Below are 23,005 nucleotides of genomic sequence, written 5' to 3' on the forward strand. Positions count from 1 at the left end.
TTACACTGAACTCTCAGCGAATATCTCCTGTGAACTAATTTGAAAAGGTCTATTAGATCAGCTCCTTTACACACAAGGCAAACATTTACTCGTATTAGAATTGGTGTCTTCCAGTCACCCAAAGAAAGAGATTGTGTGAAGTTCCTGATGGGCTGGCCATGACAGCAGATCCCTCAGTCGAGTCCTCCTTACCAGGAACAAAATCCTTTTATATAGTTCCAAGTATGTTTGCAGGAATTTTTCCATGAGCGACTGGCAAAGTAAAACACTGAAAGGCAGAGTGACCATTTCTCATTTTAAGAAATGAGAATAATACCTGTACATTTTGTCTCATGTCTCAGGTTCTACAAGTGCTAAAAGCTTGCTTAAAAATCAAAGGCTGGTAATTATGGTTCATACAGGAGAGGGTAAACTGCCTCCCTCCTGTGGACACCCATGTATGGTTCTCCTCACAAAAGCACATTAAACTCAGCTGAGGAATTTCCCTCAGGTTTATAAACATATCAAAAGCCCTTGTTCTTGTCAAACCAGCTACATAGGCCTCCTCTCCTGAGGCTTCAGCAGGCCTCATTTCCAGGCGTATACGCTAAAACAGCTTGGGATGGGGACTAGCAATTCCCTCATCATTTCATGCATTAAAAAGATTTGTTTTCTAACACGAGTATCGCCAGAGCCATCACCTGGGGACTCATAATTAGCTGATAAGAGCATGAAACACCAAGGTCATCCATCCAGATAGAAATGTTCAGCGGGGAGCATTTTGTAAGAGCTAGTATGACAATGTGCATATATTAGCAATTTCCACTCGCAGGCAGGGTACATGGGGCTGCCATCATCACCGTGCTTGTTGACTACTGAGGAGGCAGCAAGAGGCCTATTGCTCTAGTTTAAAGCAGGCCAGGCAGCTGCCCTAGGGGAAATGGACATCATCTATCTCTTTCAAAAGAAGAACCACAGTTGCTGGACGGGCACCATCAGGTGCTCCTGGCAGTGGTTAGCAACAGCAAATCTCTCTGCTCATTACAGCTGCCAAGTTGAGGCAGTTTTCAACACAACTGGAATCTGTGTCCCTAAATGTGGCTTCTGGAAGATCTCTCCTGTTTGTATTGTCGTGCCCCCAAAGAGCCACTTGGTGTCGCCATCTACCATTTGGTGCCTTGGGGAACCTGAAGCAGAGCCATCAGATTCCACACACCTTCCTTCCGACAAGCTGAACTGACAAGCTGAACTCTTCACTGTCGTCACCAATACCAGGCATGTCAGGTTTGCTGCTATAGTTTTCCCTTGGCTGAGCAAGAATGCAGAGTGTTGGGAAAGGGAAATTCTCTTTGCCAGTGGTTTGTCAGTGCGTACACAGGTGAGGAGACAACAACTCTCAGGCCCAGCTGAGAGCTAATTCCTTTGAACCGTTTGTTGGCAAGGCTCATATCCTATGCATCGCAGCACACCTAAGTTCAAATACTTCTCTGGTTCACTAGAGCACAGAGTCTAGCCCTCGCATGGGCATTAAACTCACTCGCACCTTCCAAGTCTGACAGAAGTATGCTACTGGGCTCATGTTTTCCTTGTGGACTTTTCATAGGTCATTTGAGAGCAGACTGCTGGACTAAATGGGCCTTTTAATCTGATCCAGCAAGTCTCCTTGCATGTTTGTAGGACTAATGCTGATTACAGAAGATGGTATGGGCTCAGTACGGGGGGATGGGTCCCTGCTCTTCCACCAATATTCAGTTATGATGAGGGCCACACAGCCTTGAATCCAACAGCCTTGAATCCAATTGCTTCTTGCCAGATTGTGGCAGGAAAAGACAGTTAGTTTGCAAATGTCAATGTCCTCCCACCTCCACTTCTCTGAAGCTGAAACAAGAGAGGAGTTTAAGAGACAGAGGCAAAGAGAGGGCTGGCTAGGATCTAAGGAGCCCATCATGCCTCTAGTTTGCTGAAAGAGGCTCTCTGGAATGGCAGTATTACAAATCTAGGCAGATCTAGAGCTGTGGGTGGAAAACTAACCACAAGGAGCATGGAAAGATGAACACCTCCTGCTACACTACTGGACAGTTGCCACAGCTACCAGGCCAACATACAGCTCACCCAGTCCATTGGTTTTGTTACTAACAAACTGGTATCAAGCAGCATTGGAGGACATGTGCTATGCATCTCCAGCAGCACTATTTAAGCAGATGGTTTTGTAAAAGACTGTCTCTGAAGCCAGTAAGAGATCTGGAAGGCTAAGGGTCTTGTGGGGGGAGATGGGGCAGTTAGTTATGGACCGTATTTTTTGCTCTATAAGACTCACTTTTTCTCTCCTAAAAAGTAAGGGGAAATGTGTGTGCGTCTTATGGAGCGAATGCAGGCTGTGCAGCTATCCCAGCAGCCAGAACAGCAAGAGGGATTGCTGCTTTCACTGCACAGCGATCCCTCTTGCTGTTCTGGCTTCTGAGATTCACAATATTTTTTTTCTTGTTTTCTTCCTCCAAAAACTAGCTGCGTCTTGTGGCCTGGTGCATCTTATAGAGCGAAAAATACGGTACTTATTTATAAAATTTCTTAATTGCTTTATGTCCAAAAGAATCTCAAAGCAATGTACCAAACAGAAATGGATACAATTTGATGAATACCAGATAAAAACCCATTAAAATAACATTATACTGTTCCAAAATTAATAGTGACCAGGCCAGGATCACCATTCTAGGAAGGCCTGGTGGAATAAAAAGGTCCTCAATGGGTGCCGAATTCCCAAAAGGGTTGGAGCCGGTCTGATATTCACCAGAAGGCAGTTCCAAAACACTTATTCAAAAGACAAGGTTTGTAATTACAGATTATAGTCATCCCTGGTTGACAGATCAAACTTCTGTTGTTTTCACAACCCAAATTTACAGTCATCTCACAGTACAAATCTGTCTGGCTGACACTGGAATATGCCCTAATGCCAGTAATCAACAATGCAATAAGGAAGGTAATCTAGAAAACTCAGCAGGGCTGGAACAGATTAAATGAGAGAAAAAAATGCTTTCCCAAGTGGCCCTAGGACAGCTTTCTTTTTAATAACCAGGAGATTTGTTATTTGTCTCTGCACCACAACACTCAGAGATGATCCTACCCATCATAGGTAATAATTGTGATGATTTGGAGGAAGCTGAGTAATGAGTGCAAGAGTCATAGTCCTTAAAAGGACTATGATTCATCCAGAAGGAGATAACGTCTATAGAGGATGGACCAAATTACCTGTACACACAATCCAACACAAGCTAAGGTAAAGGGACCCCTGACCATTAGGTCCAGTAGTGGCCGACTCTGGGACTGTGGCGCTCATCTCGCTTTATTGGCCGAGGGAGCCGGCGTACAGTTTCCGGGTCATGTGGCCAGTATGACTAAGCCGCTTCTGGCGAACCAGAGCAGCGCACAGAAACGCCGTTTACCTTCCCGCCGGAGCAGTACCTATTTATCTACTTGCACTTTGACGTGCTTTTGAACTGCCAGGTTGGCAGGAGCAGGGACAGAGGAACAGGAACTAACCCTGTCACGGGGATTCGAACCGCCGACCTTCTGATCGGCAAGTCCTAGGCTCTGTGGTTTAACCCACAGCGCCACCCGCATCCCCTAACACAAGCCAGCAATGCCTATTTGGGCTCAGAGGGCATCCTGATTCAGGGCTGAGAAAAGCGCTGTTTGCAAGACACCTTCCTTCATCAGTCTGCTCCTTCATTTCATCCCCTTTCTGCTAAATATCAAGGATGATCTATGCAGCTATTGAAGAGGGAGCTGCCACCTCTTTAAATCTAGGAAGAGGGAATGGTGGGGCTCCGTGTAGTCCGTCCCCAGGGGAACCTGAGGCATTTCCCATTGTCTCTGAAATGAAAGCGCCCTCTCTTTGATGAGATCTGTAATGATTCCCTCCAGTCTGATACCAGGGGGAGTGAAGACGGGAGCGGGAGCCACATTTAATCTGTTACAACTGGAAAGACAGAAGCTACCTGCTTTGCAAAATATTCATGGGCTTCAAACTTCCATAGCACCAGCTGCTGCTGCTGCTGCTGTTCCTACACCTCTGGTTCTTTTTGGCTGTACCACACTAATGACCCTTTCTTGGGTCTTGAATCAAAGACATTCACCAGGTATGCTAGCTCCAGCACGGCGGGCGCGTGTCCTGCTTTACAGTCCTCTATCTGAAGGGCTATCTGGTCTTCAGTTCAGAGAGAAAGACCCACAAGAAGGGAGAGCAGCAGGGGCCTTGTGGATGCTCATTAGCAGTTAGAAACTCCTGCACAGAAGAACAAGCAAACATGCAGGTCGCCTGGTCGCAATCTTCCTCGTTGTGGTGAGATGGATTGCATTTTAATTATAGCCGCTGTTTTGCTTCTATCTGAAGTCTCTTGCTTGTGAGCCCCAGCATGAACCTGTGGGAGCCAAGGTTAGGCAATTGCGGGTTGCTCCAATGACTCCCAAATTGCGGATATCATTTCAGGAGGCCCATTCTGTGTGATGTAGGAATTGGCCCTTTAGTGTGGCAGCATTTGCCCTCTGGAATGACCTTCCTGCTACAGATTCAACCGGCACCTCCACTCTTGTCCTTTAGCACCTTCCTACTTCAAACAGCCTTTCAAGAGGAGATTTCTTTCTATCCCAGTTTGTATCTGCACTGAAGTTGTTTTTATCTATGAAATTGTTTTAATGGTTGACGTTTCTGTTGGAAACATTTTATAGGAAACAATTCATAAATGCAAATAAATACAGAGCATCTCTTTGGCTATACCTTTGAATGTGCACATTTTATGTAAATCTGTTTCTGCCTTTTCCCTCTTATGATAGTGATGCCATTCTGGGGATAGCAATGGTGCAATGCTGAGGGTGTGCCTCTGTGTCCTGGTTGTGGCCATCCTGGAAGCATAATCTAGTTGGCAATGTGGGCAGCAGGAGAGTGGACCCGGCGGACCTTTGATCTGACCCAGGTGGGCTCTCCTTGCCCCCTAATGGTCACTTCCGGTTGGCCTACCAGTTCCAGGTATTGAGCATCACCACATGGGAGTTTATAGGGTTGCCAGTTTACACCCCACAGATGCTGCTCATACCATTGCCAGTTGTGAAGTAGTAAGGGAGAAGCGGTAAGTGTGACTTCTCCTACCCTGTTCTCTCTCACCTACTGCAGCAGGCAATGATCAGGGGAAGTAGCAGGACTGGGCAACCCTCGTCTCCCACGGCCACTGCACAGGTGAAAACAGCATCTCTGCGTTGTGGCCTGGTGACCCAGGAGCTTACCCACAGTAATGCTAAAAATTAGAAGAGCAGAAGCAGTGGCCCAAAAGGAAGACCCCTCATGCGCGGCAAGATTGCGCACCAGGCTGACTGACTACAAAGGAAGATATTTCACAGCTGTATAGAGGAGGGGGATTTTGGCAAGCAAAGCTTGCCACGCATGGGCGAGAAAACCTGAAACCTATTCAGAAATACCAAAGGCCCTGCCTTCCTCTGCATCTGCTCACCTTATGTCTCCTGTTTTCATTGCTGTGTTGTTTTATTGGGGTTGCTTTATTGCCGATTTTAATGATACATGTTTGAATGGGGTTGCTTTGTATTTCAGTGCAATTGATTTTTACGCTTGTAAAACTGGTCAGAAGCCTACTGAGTGGCTTACAAATTAAATAATGAATGTAAGTATTCATAATATAACATAAATAGCGAGAGTGATAAACACAGAGAATCTGATGGGGAGGCACTTCTTCATCCACCAGTCCTGTCTGTTGGGTAGGCTCAGCTCAGCACAGAGCTACTTAGCAGCAGCCTGTAAGGGGAGGGGCAGAATGAAACCATCCCCTCCCTCCTCTAATTCCTCCACTGGTTCTTTGCTCTGTTCTTTTGGTCCTGTCCACTCTCCTAAGGAAATTGGGGAGATGCCAGGAAGTGACAGGGAAGCAAGTGCACATTAACCCTCCTCCTAATGTGGGCTTGCACTTCAGACGTTCAGGGTTAATTACCATTGACTTTGCTTATCTCTTCCCCAGCCAGGCTTGGAGGCGCGTCTCTCCCTCCTGGCAGGCCGAGGTGTGCAAAGCCAGTTTACCCATTGCCTCATCCTTTTATCAACCGCCAGCCCCTGGCTCCTCCGTTCCTGATTGTCTGTCCGGTGAATACGTGATCTATCCTGTAGATCAAGGGAACAGGAGGCTTGGTAGGGATGATATGCTAATAGCTGTCTCAGCTGCAAGAAACCATCCATGTGTGTGTATCTAAGCGAAATAACTGCAATGCCTATCTTCACATCCATCCTGCTCATGAAAAGACCATGTCACAATTACATGAACGAAGCCTCATTAAGCTCAATAGGCCTTCCTTTTGTGTATAAAAGGCTCAGGATCAGCCTTGCATTTCTGTAAACCATTAGGTTGCTTAAATCCTATTAAAGTCCATTCAGCTAAGTTTTACTCAGCATGGATCTACTATAAAGAATGAATATGACTGTGTTAGGTCCATTAACTTCAATAGGTCTACTCTGGCTAAAACTTAGGTTTCTTTATATTGTTGTAATGCTGTTATAGTTTAATTACTCTTTAATAATAATAATAATAATAATAATAATAATAATAATAATAATTTATTATTTGTACCCCGCCCATCTGGCTGGGTTTCCCCAGCCACTCTGGGCGGCTTCCATAGAAACCAAAAATGCACTAAAATATCACACATTAAAAACTTCCCTGAACAGGGCTGCCTTAAGATGTCTTCTGAATGTCAGGTAGTTGTTTATCGCTTTGACATCTGATGGGAGGGCGTTCCACAGGGTGGGCGCCACTACCGAGAAGGCCCTCTGCCTGGTTCCTTGTAGCTTTGCTTCTCGCAATGAGGGAACCGCCAGAAGGCCCTCGGCGCTGGACCTCAGCGTCCGGGCAGAACGATGGGGGTGGAGACGCTCCTTCAGGTATACTGGGCCAAGGCCTTTTAGGGCTTTAAAGGTCAACACCAGCACTTTGAATTGTGCTCGGAAACGTACTGGGAGCCAATGTAGGTCTTTCAAGACCGGTGTTATGTGGTCTCGGCGGCCGCCCCCAGTCACCAGTCTAGCTGCCGCATTCTGGATTAGTTGTAGTTTCCGAGTCACCTTCAAAGGTAGCCCCACGTAGAGCGCATTGCAGTAGTCCAAGCGGGAGATAACTAGAGCATGCACCACTCTGGCGAGACAGTCCGCGGGCAGGTAGGGTCTCAGCCTGCGTACCAGGTGGAGTTTATATGTTTTAAACCTTCTGTGTTTTAATTTGTGTAAGCTGCCTGGAGTCCCAGTCTGACTACCAGTGGAACATCTAAGAAGCTTGATTAATGCAACAGAAAAACTGCTGTCACAACTCTGCAACCTTTGGAACACAACAGCCAAGACCACGTAACACCGGTCCTGAAAGACCTACATTGGCTCCCAGTACATTTCCGAGCACAATTCAAAGTGTTGGTGCTGACCTTTAAAGCCCGAAACAGCCTCAGCGCAGTATACCTGAAGGAGCATCTCCACCACCATTGTTCAGCCCAGACACTGAGGTCCAGCTCCGAGGTCCTTCGGGTGGTTCCTTCATTGTGAGAAGTGAGGTTACAGGGAACCAGGCAGAGGGCCTTCTCAGTAGTGGTGCCTGCCCTGTGGAACACCCTCCCATCAGATGCCAAGGAAATAAACAACTACCTGACTTTTAGAAGACATCTTAAGGCAGCCCTGTTTTGGGAAGTTTTAAATGTTTGATGTTTTATTGTGTTTTTAATATTTTGTTGGAAGCTGCCCAGAGTGGCTGGGGAAACCCAGCCAGATGGGCAGGGTATATATGTATGTATGTATGAATAAATAAATAAATAAATATTATTACAGCTCTGTGTCTATGCCTAAAGCAACCTTTTTCTTAGGACAGCATTAAGTAACACATTGGAATACTAAGCAGGTTTCCCAAGAACAAGTACACAGATATTGGATGACGTTTCTTCAAGTATATTTTACTTCCAAACTCTAGGCATCTGCTGGAGAAATCAACATTTCAACCTCAGTTATTCCTGCAGCCCTGAGAACAACCTCTCACCCATGGGATAGCTCAGTTGGTAGGGCATGAAACACGTAATCCCAGGGTCATAGTACGAGCCTCACGTTGGGCAAAAGATTCCTGCATGCAGGAGGTTGGACTAGATGAACCTTGTAGTCCCTTCTGACTCTACAGTTCTATGATTCTCATCTCCGATGACAAGCAGACTCTGGAAACACAACCCTGATGTCTATGACTATGGCAGACCAACACGGCTACCTATCTGTAACTGGAACCCTGATGTCTGTATTTCTAATTTGGTGCACTAAGCTCTTGCTGTAACACACAACAGTCCCCGCCCCTTCTATTGCCATCCTAGAGCCTGCACTTTTCAGTCTTGAGCAGACTGGCATGAACGATTCCCCTGGAGGAAAGTGCGGTTGCAAAGATTTATAACTCACAGCCTGTCCATCTCTGCAATTCTCTCAATACCTTCTTTTGCAAGATAGCCTGCCTGTTGAGCCTTAAGCTGGAACCCTGCTAGTAAGTAACTAGGTCTGCTTGCAAATCTTCTCCATTGCTGCTGGCCATGTAGCCTGACTATGGAACATGGAAAGTACCTGCTGATCACCATCACATTTTCCTCTCCTCCCAGCTGGCTCCCTGCTACTCTCCACCTGCTGGCAGACGAGTGCTTACATTATAGTAAACCCAAAACTCTAAAGCAAGAATGGGGAATCATTTCTAGCCTGCAGACCAGATATTTATCTCCCCACCCCAGCAGTGCCAGTTTTGACAGGCGGGCAGGGAACTGGATCCCACAACTCCAGCCCTTACAATAGGGATGTGGGACCTGTGGCCCTGCAGACCATCAGTCTTCCAGTTAGCCTTAAAACTCTTGAGTGAACAGCATTTTTTTTAAAAAAAAAGATAAATAAAACATTAGCACAATATTGCTTAAAGGAAAGTTTTACAATGCTAACTTTCTAAAAGAATAAATGGGGAGGACCTGTTCATCATGGGTTCTTCCTCCTGATTAAACTCTTCCAATCAACAATTCTTATTTTAAAAATGAAATGTTAGTTAAATAACACTTACGTAAAATAACGTTAGAGATTTATAGCAAAATAATGCTAATAAAGGGGGGGACACTTTTCAGTCACTGTCATTTTAGCAACATTATTCCACCCTCACCAATTAAATGCTTCCAGTCACAAACCAACATTAACTACTTTTGTTTATGGGCATTTCATGGGTAGCAATGGGGAATCATGCTTAAATTAATAAGTGCTAGGCGTGCGCGCACCCCCCCCTTTAAAAAAAAGGATTCTTTGCATTCTGCCTTGCCCACTTCCAAATGGCTGCTCAGGTGGGCTGGATCTTCCCTCCCCCACCCACAGCCGCTCTGTCGTGCCCATGAACAGGCAGAAAAAGTGCAATATCCCCAGTAGTGTAGAAAGTCAATTGCAATTCCACTTATAGCTTACAGTGGAAAAGCAGTGATTTATTAGCGCTCAGAGCCTCCCGTTTGGAAGCAGCTTTGGTATAAGCTTTGGTTGGTTAGTCAGGCTTGCAGACCAATAATCCAATATCTTGCGAGAAGGTGATTGAGGGAAAGTTTTTCTTCTAGTCACAGTTGTTGTAACTTAAAGCCCCCGTAACAGAGGTTGTGCACAAACCATGCACTTAAAGGACCAAGAATCCTTGAAACTGTTGGTAGTCAAAGGTGCTGGGAATGGTAGCTCTTTGAGGGGTAAACTACAGTTCCCAAGATTCTTGAGAGCAAGCGGTGTGTTTTAAATGTGCATTTTTAAAAATGGCTATTTAAAAAAGTACCGTATTTTTTGCTCTATAAGACTCACTTTTTCCCTCCTCAAAAGTAAGGGGAAATGTGTGTGCGTCTTATGGAGCGAATGCAGGCTGCGCAGCTATCCCAGAAGCCAGAACAGCTAGAGGGATTGCTGCTTTCACCTCTTGCTGTTCTGGCTTCTGAGATTCAGAATATATTTTTTCTTGTTTTCCTCCTCCAAAAACTAGGTGCATCTTGTGGTCTGGTGCGTCTTATAGAGCGAAAAATACGGTAATAGGCAAGGTGATGATGATGATGATGATGATGATGATGATGATGATGATTTATCTATACCCTTTAATATTTAAAATTTAATAATAATAATAATAATAATAATAATAATAATTTATTATTTGTACCCCGCCCATCTGGCTGGATTTCCCCAGCCACTCTGGGCAGCTCCCAACAGAATATTAAAAACATGATAAAACATCAAACATTAAAAACTTCCCAAAACAGGGCTACCGCCCTTCAGATGTCTTCTAAAAGTCACATAGTTGTTTGTTTCCTTGACATCTGATGGGAGGGCGTTCCACAGGGTGGGCGCCACTACTGAGAAGGCCCTCTGCCTGGTTCCCTGTAACCTTACAGTAACCTCAGTGTCCAGGCAGAATGATGGGGATGGAGATGCTCCTTCAGGTATACTGGGCTGAGGCCATTTAGGACTTTGAATTGTGCTCAGAAATATACTGGGAGCCAATGTAGGTCTTTCAGGACCCGTGATATATGGTCTCAGCAGCCACAAGCATGTTCTATTGCAAGAATATTCCAGGAGGCAGATCAGAGTCCAATCTCCCTCCAGCGTACATGTTTATGGGTAGTGCCTATATTGAGCCTTAATTATTATTATTTTTAAAATCAGTGTGACAAGAAGCATGAACCCACACAAGTAAAGCACGTCTAGTATCCTCAGTGCAGAATGTGGGTCCCTTTGGCACAAGGACTCCGCCTGGTCCTAAGTAGGCATATGGAAGCCCCTGAGAGCAGAATTTCATTTGGGAAAACACTGCCACTGCCGCACAGCAAGCCTCCTCTTTCGCTGAGGTTTGACCATGGCCTTACCTGTGAAGTGCTGGTGGCAGATGCAGGTATAGCCGCCCTCCTTGCGGGTGCAGACCCCTCCGTTGCGGCAGGGGTTGGAGTAGCAGAGGTTGATCTCCATCTCGCAGTAGTCTCCGGTGAAGCCCTGGGGGCAGCGGCAGCGCAGGCCCGTGATGGGGTGGATGGGCCGGAAGAGGGTGGAGACGGAGGCGATGAAGGGAGCCGAGCTGTCAAACTTGAGCACCGAGATGCACTTCATGTAGTTCTGGCAGGGCTCGCGGAGGCAGACGTTGTCGTCGAAGGGGAGCACCTCCAGCATGGAGACCGCGGTCAGAGTCATGCGCTTCATGTACAGCTGTTCCTGGAGCTCCTCCGAGCTGTAGAAATGGCCGCTGCGGGGCGCCATGGCGGAGAAGCTGACATTCAGCACCTGCCCGCCGACGTCCGTGTCGTTCTGGATGTTGAAGATGAAGACGTCCTCCTTTGGGGTGGCCAGGACAGTGGCCACGCCCTCCAGGAAGTTGGCCAGGAGGGGAGAGAGGAAGCGCTCCTGCCACATGTTCTCCAGGCGCACCGTGATGCTGTTGGCCAGCATGTCCTCGGTGATGACAATGACGCGCAGGACGCACTGGGCTGTCACACTGTGGATCCCGTCTGCAGGGCAGAGAAGGGAGAGGTTAGGACAGGGGTTCGGAGGGAAGGGCTTCAAACACAAACACCTGATACAAGAGAAATTGGCTCACAAATTGAGACTGGCAAGAGGAGCAAAGCACAACAACAACAGCAGCAACAGCAACAGAAGCAACAACAATTTATTTCATTATTATTTATACCCTGTCCATCTGGCTGGGTTTCCCCAGCCACTCTGGGTGGCTCCCAACAGAATATTAAAAACACGATAAAACATCAAACATTAAAAACTTCCCAAAACAGGGCTGCTGCCCTTCAGATGTCTTCTAAAAGTCACATAGTTGTTTGTTTCCTTGACATCTGATGGGAGGGCGTTCCACAGGGTGGGTGCCACTACCGAGAAGTCCCTCTGCCTGGTTCCCTGTAACCTCACTTCTCGCAGTGAGGGAACTACCAGAAGGCCCTCGGAGTTGGACCTCAGTGTCCAGGCTGAACAATGCAGGTGCATATCTTTGCAGGAGAATGGCAGAGCTTTCTTCCTTTTACCAATCCTCCAGGAAACCACAGACCAGTTCCAAAGCTTGTGGGTCACTTAACAGGAATGTGTTTTTCAGAAGTACACTGCTAAAAGTTGTGGTGTTATGTATGGGAATATGAGTTTTGCATACTGTATTTTTTTTGGGGGGGGAGTCTCTGAATGGGGAGGGAGGAGCAGAGGTTCTGGAAGTGGATTATCGCAAGCGCCCACAAATCAAGAGCATAGAACACTCTGTCCCCCATAAAGGCAGCTAAGGGGAACACTGCACATGTGGAGGGTCACTTCTGATATGGTGAACCAATCATCGGATGAAACCAACCAAGAATACTACAGCAACTTAAGCACGAACTGTTTTAGTCTAAGCTTTTGTTGAATAGAGCCCACTTCATCCAATGCATCTCACAGACGCGTACAGGTGGAAAAAGGCAGGTGATTCGTGTGAATTCCTTCCACCTCCTGCAGCTTCTATACAATGATTAAAGTTGCAGGAGCCTGCCCTCTTTGGCATTGGGCCAGCCTAGCCAGCAGGAGAATCCTATGAGCGGAGTTCTACTCTCAGGTAGTTATGGCCCAAGTTTCTACAATAAAGTATATAGCTATGGTGGAACAGACACAAGTCATGCCCATACCATGCATTTAAAGCACTCCTGATGCACATTTAAAGTGCATGGCTCCCCCTCCCCAAATAATCCTGGGAACTGTAGTTTCGCCTTCACAGAGCTACAGTTCCCAGCTGCCTTAACAAACAAGAGTTCCCAGGATGCTTGGGGGGACGACTGCATACTTTAAACACACTTTAAATAAGGCATAGGCAAACTCGGCCCTCCAGATGTTTTGGGACTACAACTCCCATCATCCCTGACCACTGGTCCTGTTAGCTAGGGATGATGGGAGTTGCAGTCTCAAAACATCTGGAGGGCCGAGTTTGCCTATGCCTGCTTTAAATATATAGCGTGGATGTGGGACTGGTGTTTCTAATGCACACAAGTTTTTCACACATCAAAATGCCACCCCATATTTCCCCACCCCCATTTAATCCAGGGAAAATCCAATAAGAAAGAAGTCTGTTGCCAGTTACTGATTTGCCACAACTCAATGGCTCGCTTGCAGTATTAAACTCACACCTGAAAGCACCAGGGGAATTTAAAAAGGGGGTGGCTCTGGGCTGTTCACAGCCATATGGACAGGGATGCATTGGAATGGAAGGTGAGGCCGTGTGCTGGGGAAAGTGGAAGGCAAAGAGCTGTGGCTCAGTGGTATAACACCAATGGACTAATCCTCTGTTTTGGCATAATACAGCTCCCTCTGTCCCTGTTAGCCATCTATTGGTATTAATTGCAGCTTCCAGACTCCAGAGGTTCAGACCAGAGGAGAGAACTGGGTCCCTGCGGCATGCTTTTCCGCAGCCTGCACAAACTTCTGCAAAAAACATTGCTAGAATCTCATGAGTGATTTGCCTTGAAATACATCTTTCGCCTGTAAGCTCTTCAGGGCAGGGTTGTTGCTTATGGATACTCAGCAAGAGACGGAGGAAATTTACAGGACTGTAGCAATGTTTTACAATCACCATAAGGAGCCTTGCCATTCACCACCAAATGGAGTACTCCATCTTCAGACTTAACTCGCATGCTATTTGTCACTTTGTCTTAAAATACACACACCAAGTGCTCTCCAGCTAGTGGCTTTGCTTGCCTTGCGATTGCCAGCTACCCTTCTCTTCCTGGAGCAGGACGGGGGCTGTAGGAGGGTTAGGGAAGGGGTAGAAATTAAATACCATTCACAGCTAAAGGCAAACCTCCCTCCTTGTCCCAAACACACCCAAACCAGCGAGGACAATTAACTGGAGCCCTGAAGGGTTGTGCAGTGGTATCTCGGGTTACAGACGCTTCAGGTTATAGACTCCGCTAACCTGGAAGTAGTACCTCGGGTTAAGAACTTTGCTTCAGGATGAGAATGGAAATTGCGCGGCGGCGGCACAGCAGCAGCGGGAGGCCCCATTGGCTAAAGTGGTACCCCGGTTAAGAACGGTTTCAGGTTAAGAACGGACCTCCAGAACGAATTAAGTTCTTAACCCGAGGTACCATTGTACTGTTATGGGGCCCCCAACGAGGTCTGGGTAACGACTCCAAATGGGGTTGTTTACAACAACCTTTACAACATATGTGCTACTAACCCTTAAGCTGTGAGATAGTTGAAATATATGCAACAAAAAATCAATTTGAGTCGTGCAACTCAAATTGCGTCTTCTAGACCCATTTTTTAAAAAAGCAATGTGGACCAAAGTTGTTCCTGGGGTCCTTCCAGGATTAGGGGCCCTGAAACCTAAGCTTCATTAGTTTCATAGTAGATCAGCCCCTGACCTAGCTGTCTAGGCAATCTAGGACTGTGGACCAGTGCCCCATCTCAAACATTGAAGTCACAGCATAGGAGCCTCCCCACCTTCTTAAACTTCCTTGTCTGACTGTGCAATCAAAGACCTGAAGGCTCCTCTCTAACTGTTCCCTTCTAGCATGGTGATAACAGTGGGAGTAACTCAGGCGATTCCAAAGACACAAATCTCTTTGAGAGCACCACAGCCTCCCCAGACTCTGAGACCCAGCACAGCTCTTTTCCTGTCTCCTTCTACCCTCTCTCTGGCTGCCCAGTCTCCTCCTCTCAACTCCCCTCTTCCACCACCACCGGCAGCTGCCTCGTGGATGGCACAGAACCCCACAAATCACTGGCCCCTCCCCCTGGATCATCATCCTCCCCACCTGCCTCCTCGGCCCATGCATCCCCCCACTTCTCAGGCTCCTGACCACCGCTGACACTCATTCGCACTTTCTGGAACAGTACACAAACTGAAACACAGCCATCCTTCAAAATTTGCACTTCTCCGAATTTTGCAATGCAACTCTCCAGTTGAGTGTACAAAAAATGCATATACTAAGGTAAAGTGTGCATTAGAACACACATATTAGTGAAAGTGGCATTAAAATGCATTATTGGAGGGGAATGTTTTTGCAAAAACGAGTATTTTTCGCAAAATTGCAGGCAAATGCTTTCATTAGGAGAAGTTTGCTAGTGGATTTCACACGAGGAATTTAGAATAAAATCACATACGGGTCTCGAAATGTGGAGAACTGAAATTAAGATTGTGGGGGGTGAGAAATGGAGAGAAATGGTTAAAATGGTAGCATTCTGTGGTAGATCTAGGAAGAACCCCTGCCTGAAACCCTGGGAAGCTGCAGCCAGTCAGAGCATATCCCAATATAAACCAATGCCTCAGCTTGGTCTAAGACAGATTCTCATGTTTCTACACTTGGACCTGTGTTATGGACAATTGTTTCTCTTTGCTGGTGCCCTCTTTCCTAGCCTGAACCTCCCCCTCTCTCTGATGGTCCCCGACAATAGCTGTAGCGAGAGAGAGAGAGAGAGAGAGAGAGAGAGAGAGAGAGAGAGAGAGAGCGCGAGCAGGGAGAGATGGCATGACTGTGATGGAATGGTCCCCTCCTGGAAAAGAGTTTCTGAGGAATAAGAAGTCAAGCCATTACTCCCTGCCCATATGTCTTTGCTCTCTTTGTGCTTTTATTTATACACATTTCATATTTTCTCCCGCAGCTGAAAAATGGCGAGGTGCAGCTGTGGCTATTTATAACCAGAGTGTGCGCTCCTCTCAGCTATAACAAAGCACCACGGGACATCCAGCCAGAGCGGCCACTGCATTAGCAGAACTCTGCGCCCTCGGCAATGCGCTGTGGTTGCACAACAGTTATAATGGTGCCCGCAAGTGTCAACAGGTAGCAAGCTGGCTTAACTCTGCACAGAGGACTTTTGAGTTAGCACCAGGTGGGGGAGAGAAGATTCTAGGAACATATAGGAAGCTGCCTTATCCAGAGTCAGGTAAAAGTAAAAGGTAAAGGACCCCTGGATGGTTAAGTCCAGTCAAAAGCGATTATGGGGTGCAGCGCTCATCTCGCTTTCAGGCCGAGGGAGCCGACATTTGTCCACAGACAGCTTTCCAGGTCATGTGGCCAGCATGACTAAACCGCTTCTGGCACAACAGAACACTGTGACGAAAACCAGAGCGCACAGAAATGCCATTTACCTTCCCGCTACAACGGTACCTATTTATCTACTCACCCTGCTATACTTTTGAACTGCTAGGTTGGCAGGAACTGGGACAGAGCAATGGGAGCTCACCCTGTCGCGGGGATTCGAACTGCCAACCTTCCGATCAGTGGTTTAGACCACAGTGCCACCCACGTCCAGAGTCAGACCATTGTTCCAGCTGGCCCAGTATTGTCTGCACTGACAGGCAGAAGCTCTCCAGGGTTTTAGGCAGGAACTCTTTTTCAGCTCTACCTGGAGACCTAGGGGATACAACTCAGCTGCTCTATGGCCCTCTCTCACAAATTCCACACGGCGGAGTAGCGGATTACAGGCGTGCTCCCAGTTCAGGATGCCAGCCGCTCCCCTCCATCCCCTGCTCCTGGTTATCCATTTCCCCCTCCACAATCAGTCAGCATTCTATTATTCTATTATGAATTTATAAGCTGCCCTTTATCTGAAAATCACAGGGCAGTTAAAAACATAACAATGCAAAACAAGAACACAAAATACGTAATACACAATAAAACAAAAACAAACCAATAATGCCTCCTCCCACATTCTATGGCCACTGAGCATGCTCAGTCCTGATTAGGCTGTTCAGGGGCTTCTGCAAACTTTGGGATTCTCCCAAGCCTTCCAATACTTCCCCTTTGGGCCTAGGTGCTGCTGCTTTAGCTACATAAGCCATGGCACTCATGTGCCACACCCTGAAAACACCAGGAATTATACCTCCCCAATCCCAGATTGCCCTGTTCTAAAGGTTTTTGTGATGAATTCTGCATGCTGAGGTGTGCTGCAGGACTTCTGAATCCTGTCTCTCCAATAGCAACTCCCCATGCCTACGGGGCCTTCTTTGTGGCAGCCCCAAAGCTGTGAAACTCACTCCCTATAGAGTCTTTTGGACTTACACCATAAGTCTTTGGTTGTGCTCCCTGTAAATTGTGTTATTAGTTGTATTTGTTTTATGCGTTGATTGCTGTCATTTTATGGTTTGTTGAATATTCATTGTTTCATTATTGGATTTTGTTTTATGTCACCTGCTCTGGGACCTGAAGGGGGAGAGTAGGTAAGAAATACCAGAAATAAGCTGCTCCAACTCTTAGCAATGTGATTCCACACAGCCCCATGCAGAAAACTGCTTACATTTCCCCATAGATTACTCTATGTATACTGGTACTTGCTGGGAACCAGATCTGCAGCACAGTTCAGAGGCTCACGTGGGTGTGGAGGAGAGAGAGAGAGAGAGACTAAGATTGGTAGGGTAGGGTGAGAAGACTGCGTCCAAATTGGTAGGGTAGGGTGAGAAGACTGTGTTCAAATTTTTATTAGTATTTCCCCCTATCATTCTCTGACAAGCTCACTCAAGGTAACTAGCAAAGCAAAATACACATCATGCTGACAAGGACTGATGAGAATTGTAGTCCAAGTCACCTGAAGGACACTAGGTTGAGGAACGCTGCTAGAAGCTATGAATCAAAAAGAAATCCAGCACACTCCTAAACAACATGATAAACTGTTTAAAAAATATGTATATTTTAAAAGCCTTTTTGCAACTAATTTCTAGTAGCAACCATAGTGACAACATTGACACAGGTCAGTTACCTTGCAGTAGGTGGAAGGTAGGCGAGTCTTTTCCTTTAGCATGGATATCTAGAATGTGAGCCCTTCCCCAAGCACCCAAAAAGTTAATGTGCACCCAGTTACTGTAGTTCAGTCAGGCTTCATTCAACTGGAAGATGCTCAAGAGCTTGACGAAACTAATGATTCTTAAGATGCCATTAACATATCTAATAAAGTTCTTGCCAAAGTGTTTTTATGATTCCACACTCTCCCAGCATATGAAGAACAGATGCTTTAGATGAGTCACAGCAACAACAGCCACAACTTGTCACTCCATTAGCAAACAGGCACAGTGGAGTCCAATAAGCTCCGTGGCAGTATCATCAACACAATTAGTTCAAAGCGAGGATCAGAACAGAGGATTGCATGTTCTGCAATATTACAGAGGAACGATAAAAAAAAAATGTATTAGAAACAGCAACACAGTGTAGTCAGGACTTTCAAAGGGTCTCTCCTGACTGGCCTTGTTGTCGCTGCTGTTTGCAGGGTTGTATCCTGCATTGTGCCACTAAAACAATATTTGTGCATCAGTGGTGGATTTATCCTGGACTGTTCACACATCATTTCCCTTCATGAGTTGCTCCTGCACTGTCATAGCATCATTGCCTTTTGCCCTGCAGTGGGACAAAAGTGGGATAACATCCAAATATTTGTAATATAAAAAGTTACAGGAATTCAGTGTTGCCTCGTTGGTCAACACAGCATTTTGTCTGCCCTAGAACCTTTGCAGGCACAAACAGTTCTGGAAAGTGGGATTCCATGGAACTGCCCTGATACTGTCACAAGCAAGAAATCACGACAACTACACAATAAAAAAAGACACCTGGAGGGTCTCTGTGTTCATTTCCTCTCCCACCTTCAAAGCTTATAGGCCACTGTGGTAGAGTTGAAATAAAACCTTGCAACTGAAATACATGCACATTCTCTCCTCCATGTTTGCCATTACATCCTTTCCCTCTCTTGTCTCCTCTATATTGAATTTTAGACTGTAAGCTCTTCAGGGCAGGGGTCCTTTTCTTTCTGGACTTTGCTAAGCATTTGGATGGTGTTAAATAAACAAGCAATGCCTTAGGAGGCATTACGATAGATTGAGTAGGTGGGCTCATTCATTGCATTGCTCATAACAAGACATTCTGTGAATAGAACTCGTGAGTTGGCCACGGATATAGGTGGGGGCGGGCATGGAATCATCCAGTTAGAGCACTGACCCAAGTTTGGGGGAGATCCAGAGTTCAAATCCCACCTACCCACGAAGCCCCCTGGGTGACTTTGGGCCAGTTACCATTGCTCTGCCGAAACCGCGCCGTGATCCTTGGATAAAGAGCAGTATAGGCATTTAATAAATAAACAACCTTCCAGGGTTGTTGTGAGGATACAACAAGGAGGGGGAGAGCTGTGTACCCCACCTTGAGCACCTTGGAGGAATTGTGGGATATAAATGTCCTCATAAATAAATGACACAGAAATCATCATTTGCGGTTTGAAAAACAAAAGGGGAATGTCCCCTCCTTCCTTACCCTATATTAATGGTGCCACTGCAGAGATGCAATTCTGAGACGCATCTACAGACTACTCCAATGGATTGTAATACTGGAGGCAGTGCCTTGTCAACTGCATAATTATACCAAACTCGGTAGTTTTGAGCACTTAAATATATATATATGATGACCGTATGTGACAGAAGAGACCTTGAAAGAGGTGCTAAGAGAGGGCTGGCAGGCTGAGCATCTTCAGCAAGCCATACAGGTACATCTCTGTGTCAGCATCCCACTCCTCCTGTTTCCAGGTTGAAGCCTGGCAATGAAAAGTGGCTCAAGCTTAAGCCCTGGGCTCTGTCACCTAAGCCAGCTTCCTCAATAGACTTGTGACAGGAAAAGCCCGGGGGTCATGAGCTGTTAACACGGCGCATAGGGAGGCATTGTATTGCAGGGACAGCACAGCGGGAGCATCTTTTCCGCTCCCCTCTCTATGCATGAGCTGCCAGCCCTGCAGAATGGCAGATAATTGCATCTGGTGTCTCCCGCAGCGCTGACATAACCTAGACTTCAAGGCAGAGCACACAACAAATGGGCCCTGTCTGCCGGGGAGACCCACAAGGGGGTTCGTGCTCCACTTGTCACGCTGGACGGCAGGCTGCAAGGGAGGCTCGTCGGGGGAGCATCGAGGCCGGCTCCCCGCCACCACCCACAATGCTTTGGATTGCAAAAGGCAGCAACATCCAATGCAAAACCCTACCTGCGTTTCAGAGAGATGCACAGGTAGGTGTGTGGATTAATCCCGTTTAGCGTGCAGATAGGGCTCCAGTCACTTTGCAACCTCCCTATACAGTGGTACCTTGGGTTACATACGCTTCAGGTTACATACGCTTCAGGTTACAGACTCCGCTAACCCAGAAATAGTACCTCGGGTTAAGAACTTTGCTTCAGGATGAGAACAGAAATCGGGCTCCGGTGGTGTGGCAGCAGCAGGAGGCCCCATTAGCTAAAGTGGTGCTTCAGGTTAAGAACAGTTTCAGGTTAAGAACAGACCTACGGAACGAATTAAGTACTTAACCTGAGGTACCACTGTATAGGCCAATATTCGAGAGGGAATGTATTTGTTCAGAGACATCCCAAAAGTTATCACGTAGGGTATGTTATACGCATTACACAGATGACAGGCTGGGAGGCTTGCCTAGGGCCACCTAGTGAGTTCATGGCTGATTGGGATTTGAGCGGAGGATTTTCTGTCTGACAGCTCGGGTTAGCCAGCACACTCCACTAACTTGCCCCCTGCAGAAGCTGCAAATGCATTTCCCACATTCTATCAATGCACCGTTTTTTAAAAGCAGCCAGAGGCATTAGAGCTGGAAGGGAATGGGGATCTGAACACAGGCTGGACTGTCTTTCCTAAGAGAGGTCCTCTGCACCATGACGTCTTTAATGCATTAGCTCACATCATCCATGGGATTGCTAAGCACCCTTGAAGAGGTGTCTGTAGAATAGTAAACCAATACAGAAAGCTCAGGCAATCGGCCAATGCTGCATGCTCCCTAGGAGGTTAGGGCTTTGTCAAAAGGCAGAGAAGATTCCCCCCTGCGGCATCTCAGGCCAGGAAATGTTTCACCCGCTGAATGTTCACTTTATTGTGTGACTGTTAAAGATCTAAAAGAAGGTGCTAACCTCCTGAGGGATTCAGTGAAATGACCTCCTAAATACAGGACAGAAATAGGGGGAGCTGCCTTATACTAGGTAAGGTTATTAGATCCATGTGGCTCAGTATTGTTTGCTCTGTTGCCTGTTCATTTCAACAGGACACGGCAGGGACTGAAGCTGAGGTCTTCTCCATGCAAAACATGTGCCATGCGGTCAAGTTGTGCTCCATCCCTTAAATGGGCCTTGCCCATTGTGGGTCTCTCCAGCTGTTCTGGACTACGATTCTGGTCAGACTCATGACCAAAGATAAGGGGATGATGGGGACTGTGGTCCAAAACATCTGGGGAAACCAGACTGGGTAAGGCTGCCTTAAAGCAATCAGGCCCTGAACTTGAAATCAAAAGCAGCTCTTGCATTCTGCCTGATATCCCACCTGCAGCTGCAGTAATGGCTGACGTTTCCAAAGAAGTCGGCTTTTCCTGCACCTCAATTGCTACCTTCAAGACCTAATCCATTCCTACAGCAGAGGTGGGAATAAGCTAGGCAGGACTCCGCTGCTTGAGTACGAATCCATTTCTGATGGACAACCAAGTTGTAGAATGTTCGCACAGAATGCTGGATTTGGCAGTCTTTTATTAACATTTTCTTCTTATTATTTATTAAATTTGTATACTGCCCTTCATGTAAAGATCACACCCAAAGATCACAACATAAAAATACAAAACAAGAACACAAAAGAATACATAATAAAAACAAAAACATACCCCAAAAACCCTGTCTTCACAAACACATTTAAAACAGCCATAAAATGTTAATCAGCCAAAGGTCTGATTAATTAAAGGCCTGATAGAGAAACATTTTCACCTGGTGCCTAAATATATGTAACAAAGGCGTCAGGTAAGCCTCCCTGGGGGAGAACATTCCGTAAACGGGGAGCCACCGCAGAAAAGGCCTGTTCTCGTGTTGACACCCTCCAGACCTCTCAAGGAGGCACATGAAAAAAGGCCTCAGATGATGATCAGAGGGTCCGGGGCTGTTCATATGGTGAGAGGCGGTCCTTGATCTGATCCAAGGCAGCATACATAGGATCAGTTTGTCATGTCTATTGACTCCAGAGTAAAGTGGGGTTAGGATCACAGCCTTCATCATATCCATTGATTTCAATGGGCCTACTCTGAGCATGCCTAAGCACTAGATATGGCCCTACCTTTCCTCCTCAGGTGTTCATGGTTCAGGAACATCTCTGTAAGGGAACTTGGTCCAAGTCCCCCTGTAATACACCCCCCCCCATCTCTGGGTGGCTCCCAACAGAATATTAAAAATGCAATAAAACATCAATCCTTAAAAACTTCCCTAAACGGGGCTGCCTTCAGATGTCTTCTAAAAGTCAGATAGTTGTTTGTTTCCTTGACATCTGGTGGGAGGGTGTTCCACAGGGTGGGCACCACTACCGAGAAGACCCTCTGTCTGGTTCCCTGTAACCTCACTTCTTGCAGTGAGGGAACCGCTAAAAGGTCCTTGGAGCTGGACCTCGGTATCCAGGCTGAATGATGGGGGTGCAGACGCTCCTTCAGGTATACCGGGCCGAGACCATTTAGGACTTTACAGGTCAGCACCAACACTTTGAATTGTGCTCAGAAATGTACTGGGAGCCAGTGTCCAGAGTGAACAATGGGGGTGGAGATGCTCCTTCAGGTATACTATCATGTTTGCAGAATTTGGTAGAAGCAGAAACAGCCAGCCATGGATATGGCCAGGGTAATAAGCAAGGGTGCTTCCATCACAGCCCCCCAGAGCACCCCAGTCCCCCACACTCTGAAGCTGCTCTAATGGGAACCAATGTACCAGGAAGGAAACAGTGTTGTAAAAGAGAGAGAAACGCCCTCTTTCTGCTGACCCAGTGAGAAGGCAGTTGATGGCACCCCCTCCTTGTACGGCTCAGGTCTGATTGTCTTCTTCTCCCTTGGCAGCCACAGAGCCCAGACACAAGCGCTTTGATTCCTCCCGTTCCTGTTTGAAGTTAACGGCTCAGGAAGATTTAAGGATGGAAATAGCTCTTCCTTCCCCTTCTTCTTCTTTTGTCCTTCAAAGAGTGAGATTTCCTTTGGCAGCCCTG

At 46.7% G+C, this 23,005-nt stretch overlaps 1 protein-coding gene across 1 annotated transcript in view; it reads right to left on the reverse strand.

The window, feature by feature from the left end:
• CELSR3 (cadherin EGF LAG seven-pass G-type receptor 3) overlaps nt 1-23,005 on the reverse strand; it is an 86,337-nt gene that overhangs the window by 44,522 nt on the left and 18,810 nt on the right. The window contains exon 2 of the mRNA XM_083602814.1: nt 10,897-11,529. Coding sequence (XP_083458940.1) covers nt 10,897-11,529 — 633 coding nt within the window. The remainder of the gene's footprint in view (nt 1-10,896; nt 11,530-23,005) is intronic.

This window comes from Podarcis filfolensis (assembly GCF_964270895.1).
Source record: "Podarcis filfolensis genome assembly, chromosome: 2".
Taxonomy (NCBI): Eukaryota; Metazoa; Chordata; class Lepidosauria; order Squamata; family Lacertidae; genus Podarcis; species Podarcis filfolensis.